This window comes from Argiope bruennichi, chromosome 10, assembly GCF_947563725.1.
Source record: "Argiope bruennichi chromosome 10, qqArgBrue1.1, whole genome shotgun sequence".
NCBI classification, from domain to species: domain Eukaryota; kingdom Metazoa; phylum Arthropoda; class Arachnida; order Araneae; family Araneidae; genus Argiope; species Argiope bruennichi.
This window is the reverse complement of record NC_079160.1, coordinates 86,323,681-86,329,049: the sequence shown is the minus strand read 5'-3', so window position 1 is coordinate 86,329,049 and position 5,369 is coordinate 86,323,681. Positions and strand designations below refer to the sequence as shown.

Sequence of the window (5,369 nt, the reverse complement as noted above, 5' to 3'; positions counted from 1 at the left end):
AAGGTTTCGGAGATTAAGGACCTACGAGTCCAGGTGCTCCGTCGAAATACCCACCACGTCGTCGAATATAGATATATTGAAAAACTAAATTTCTATACTGTTTATAAAATTGTTTAAGACAAAATTTGTAAGTTTCCGCGAATTTGTGAGATTTTAAAATTCTTCGACTCTATAGATATTCGTTCGCTATTTAACCCATTAATGTGCAGCTTAATTGAAAGCGCACAGGACAGTAAATTTATTTAAATCAATTTACAATAACAACACAAAAACTGCAAAAGAGATGATGTGAAATGAAATTTCAATAAAAATTCTTTATTACGATTATTTAGAAAAATGTTGCCGGCGTCCTGGCATAGGGATAGCGCATCTTCCCCGTGATCTGGGCGTCCTGGGTTCGAGTCCCTGTTTGGGCATGGTTGTTCTTCCGTTGTTCTATCTGTGAGATGTGTGAATGTGCCCTCCTGTAAAAAAGGGTTGTGCAAGCGAATGAGCGATGCGTGAGTAGCAAAGTCGTACTCTTGGCCCTACTTATGAACAAGAGGTGCTCCCCCACCGGCTTAAATCGCTGTCTTCGTAACAGCGGGCTTGTTCATGGCAAGTGCCATAAAAAAAAAACAGAAAAATGTTGAGAATCAATGAAAAATATAACAGAAAAACTTTTTTCAGATAGATTTTAAAACGTTTTTATAACTAATAAAATATCGAAAGATAAATATTGCTTTCGGATTATATCTATTGCTACAAAAAAAAATTTAATAAATAATTATAATAATAAAAAAAATCTAATAATAAAAGCAGAAAAAAATTTTAAATGACATCATTGGCTCTAAAATGTGACTACGTGTTGCAATGCGGGTTGAAAACAGTTCAAGAATTCGGGAAAACATATTGGCTTCGAAGAAATAAATGAATAAAACACAGATGTAATGGAATGCATTCGGTTTGAACGCATGAATGAAACGTAACTGTCCTACAAATATCACGCCTTTGGTTAACGAGTTAAATAAAGTTACAGTTGATAGAAAGGGTTTGCGTTAGATTTCAATTTTCACTAAATTAAAATACATTTTTACTTTCTTGCATATAAAGTTTAAACCAAATAGCTTTCAATAGTTGAATATTATGATTAACAAAATTTTGCTATACTATCTGTATTGAAAATCAAATTATTGTTATATTCAACTGTACAAAAACATAAGAAAGGCCCCAATAAAGATTTCGTGGTACTTCATTAAATAGTTAAAAACATAAAAAATAAATTTATACAAAGCAACGATAGGTACAGTTCATTTCAAAATCCCGGAACTAGCACTTTTCGACGATTGTATTTCGCTAAAAGGGTGGTACGCAGGAGGAGAATTATTGATCCTCCTACTTTCATATATAATCTAAATTTACTCTATTACTAAATATAAACATCATCTCCTTTCAACTTTTTTTTTTTTTTGAGGAAATAAATGCCACCTGATGCATGCGCAAAGACGCGGAGTGTATCTGAATTCGAAAACGAACAGTATATCAGCTGCTCCAAAAAATATGTTGAAGCTATTCATTAATGATTTTCAAACAAATTTTAATGATTCTTATATCTGCCTACCTCATTACTATCTTTCTCTCTGTATATATATATATATATAATGATATCTCTAAATCTAAATTAAATCCTAATTTTTATCTTAATTTAACCAGTATCAACAATTCTAAAATGTTTTTATTTCCTGATCCAAGTCCACCTTTTTATTTAATTAATGCCACAAGAGCTTTGTAACACTGTTGAAATCGACAAGTTCCCATACTCCAAGAAGGGATAAAAATCTGTCAAGTTAAGTGAATTCTTTTAAAAGATACCTATATTCTCCTTGCATACATCGAAACGTGTAAAGAAATCTCCATCAGAATCTCATGGTATAATAAATTGGACCTTGTGCCAAAAAACCATTTCATACCATACCATACCATCTCATGGTATAAAATCATTGGGGATAAATATTTCGGTCTCTTCTGCTCTTGTATTGCTTGCGGATGGATATCTGTTCGACCTCGCTTCTTGTACATAAATTATACCTCCTGGGATGAAATAAAAGCGAAGTTTAAAAATTCAAAATATCTCCGCTCTCTTCGGCCACGCAACTGCTCATGTGTATATATATATATATATATACATACACCGAACAAAACAACAAAAATGAAATCACGATTCGTACACGCTTTTTTTTTTAATTGTTTAATTCAATTTTATGCTTTTACCATAAATTTTTTTAAAAAAATCAAAAATTTTCTATAGACTTGCATCGGCTTAAAATACTAAAAAAAAAAAAAAGTCATGACTTATTTTTTAAAATTATAAAAATAAATTATTAAAAAAAAAAAAACCCGAAGACTTTTTTTCGCAATTGCAAAAGGTGAGTCCATAAATTTAAAAGGGGGAAGGAGCAAATCAAGTTATCTGGATCCCAAATATCACTAATATCTTCTACTCCAGTGATGTTTCAAGCCAAGCTTTCGCTCCTAACGTTCAGCTTGTAAAGCACTTTTTGTCATCTCTATTCATTTGTGTTCTCAATCATTAAAAAGAAACATTATATATTACGTAACCAAGCTGAATTTAAACAAAATGATTTTGCGTCTGTCTCAAGCTTGAAGAGTTTAGTTATATTTACCCTTCACTTTAATGTAACTACATCTCAGCTCTATGAATGCAACAGTATGATTACTTTGGAGCGAAACCCATAATTCTGAGCTATAGTCAGATAACGAAGACAACACATGAGCCAGCAACCGATTTCTAGGTTTTAGCACCTTGCCCGCCCCTGGCGTTTTCAACATATATCAAATCTGTTTACAAGGCAATTTTTTGATAAATTCAGGTTTCGATCTCTGACTTCCAAGCTGAGCTCAGACAAGAAAAGAATTTTATTTGGAAAGAAAAAAATTCAAAAAACAAATCCTAAAAGGCACCATTTAATGTTTAGTTTCTAAAAATATTGAAATATGCAGTAATTATTTTTGAAGGTTCGTTTTATTTTCCATATTCCACCCTTTCTTTGGTATAATTCACTCAAGAATAAAATTTTAATAAGGAAGCGGGAGATCGTTTTGGCCTGTGATAAGAGATCTGTAATATATCGATATTGGTCTGTGTCGCAAAGATTTAGATTTGGTGGCTGGCTCATGTGTCATCTTTGTTATCTGACTACAGCTCAGAATCATGAGATCCTTTCCAAAATAATCACATAACCTTGTAATCTAGATTGCAATCTAGATAACAAGGCAGATGGCTTAAAAGTTCTATACACCTTGTTGTCCATGAATAAAAATTTTTTAAATAATTTAAACTATCCATATTATTAAAAACTGAATATAATAAAAATCTAAAAATTCATTCACAGTTTTCGTTATGGCACTAATATTAAAGAATTATTTATATAACATTTTTGAGTCTTCTAGAACCTTATAATAAATTATAACTTGCTTGAATTTTCCCCTGATCAAACACATTCTTCAAAAACATTGGCACAATTCGTCAAAGGGATGTCAATTCGATTATTTTAATTTATAAATTTATGATTAAAATTGTAATATATTGCAAAACATAACTTACCAAGGGTATCCAATAATTTTCTTAATTTCCCAGATACACAGCACGAAGAGTTTTGAGGGCAAGTTCAGGGTCACACTTCTCGAAATTCAGCCATTGTTCGGAGCGAAAGATTTCTTCACAGCAGCCTGCAATAAATTCCTGCACTTTTGCCACCAAATCCCCGTCGTGATGCATGTCAGCTAGATGCAAGAGCTCGCAACAATTCTATAGTTCGAGGCTGCTCACCAACAAATTTGAACATTTATGTGTAAGACTTGCAATGTTATACTTATTGGCAGCGAAATACAGATCTTTTGCACTTTCCCAATCCAGGTCTTCCAGCTTATCCGAATACATAAACAGTAGCATCCTGCGAACCGTATTCCCATCCAGGTCTTCGATCTCCACGATGTTGGTTTCCTTCTCTTTCATGTCGGTAGTAAACATACTTCTAAATACTGAAGACCGAGCACTCAGAATAACTTTATGAGCACCAAATAATTCAGTTTTTGTTTGCAGCATTGCGTCACAAAGCATACCGTTCTCATACAAACTAGTCAAGTCTTCTAGGGCGCTAGTGAATTTAGATCGATTTGTGTCAAAAAACCCAAGATCACCAAATTCGCTGTCTTCTATCTCTTCATATTCTACGCCAGAAGAAAAAGCAATTTCGAACTTTAGGGTCAGAGTATCATTCGGTAACAACTGTGTATTATTTTTTAACAAAAAACCTCTCGTGAAATCGAGAGGAAACTTCTGCTCTTTATGACCGACAGTGATTTCGGCTCTTCCACATTTTGTCTTTATTCCTAAGGTGTCTATAAGGAACAATTCGCATTTGCCATATTTGAAACGTTCATGCTGCTTTGGAATGATATCAATCCAAACTTTTTCTTTACAACAGAAATCACCACCTACTGTTAAATCTATCTTAAAAAAGTCTTTTTCAGTTGAAGATGATTTGATGGTCAAAGTCTTCCATTCATCAGAAGTCAGATAGCTAAAACCCTCCACGAACCCAATGAATGCTTTCTTTATCACTCGTATTCTGGTTCTAGCAAAACATCGCCCTTCTTCTGAGAAGGACCCCTTTATCTTACATATTTTGCATCGGATAGTTAGCGTTTTAGGTGGAAGGAATCCAACTCTTTTCCTTGCATAAACTTGACTATGAGGCACATAGCAAGCTGAGGATAACCCCGTATTCATATCAATATAGCCTTCATATAAAGGGGAAGAACTGTCATCGGTGGAAAAGGAAGCTTTGAAGCAGATTTGAAACGAATCCCGTACTTCCTTTTGAACTTGAAAAACAACGTGATCTTTCCTCAGTAGGGATTTCGGGGTTAACTCAAAAAAATAATTGCCTTTTGCCGAGTCAATGAAAAATGATGGACTTCTGATTGTTGATTGACAAAAATCGTAGTTTTCTATGCGCCAAGTGACTAAGAAACTTTTTTCTGCATCGCGCGTCATTTTGTAATGCCGAAATGCACGCTCAGTTGGCTGTTGCTGGCTGCTTTGAGACTAGACAGTGAAAGAAATGGCCAGAAATTTCCCCTTCCAGTCCTGTCGAGTGCGCCACCTATCGCTATCGCCGGCTACGCATACTTCAGACGCTTACTACACGCATACTTTAGATGCTTATTGACGCTCAGGGCCGATATCCACATTGCGGTTTTCTTCTGTTCGGATTCTTAATGCTGTTATTTTAAATAAGTATCGACAAGCGAAATTTTTCAGGTTTTTAGCAAAAGATACATTATTTTGGGCTTACGAATTTACC

At 34.1% G+C, this 5,369-nt stretch overlaps 1 protein-coding gene across 1 annotated transcript; it reads right to left on the bottom strand.

Annotated features, from left to right (window-relative positions):
• Positions 1–391: 391 nt before the first annotated feature.
• Positions 392–5,103, bottom strand: LOC129988498 (speckle-type POZ protein B-like). Its single transcript, XM_056096745.1, has 2 exons — positions 3,605–5,103; positions 392–464 (listed from the first exon to the last, which is right to left on the bottom strand). The coding sequence occupies exon 1, from the start codon at positions 5,057–5,059 to the stop codon at positions 3,809–3,811; it is 1,251 nt and encodes a 416-aa protein (XP_055952720.1). The 5' UTR covers positions 5,060–5,103; the 3' UTR covers positions 392–464; positions 3,605–3,808.
• Positions 5,104–5,369: the final 266 nt, after the last annotated feature.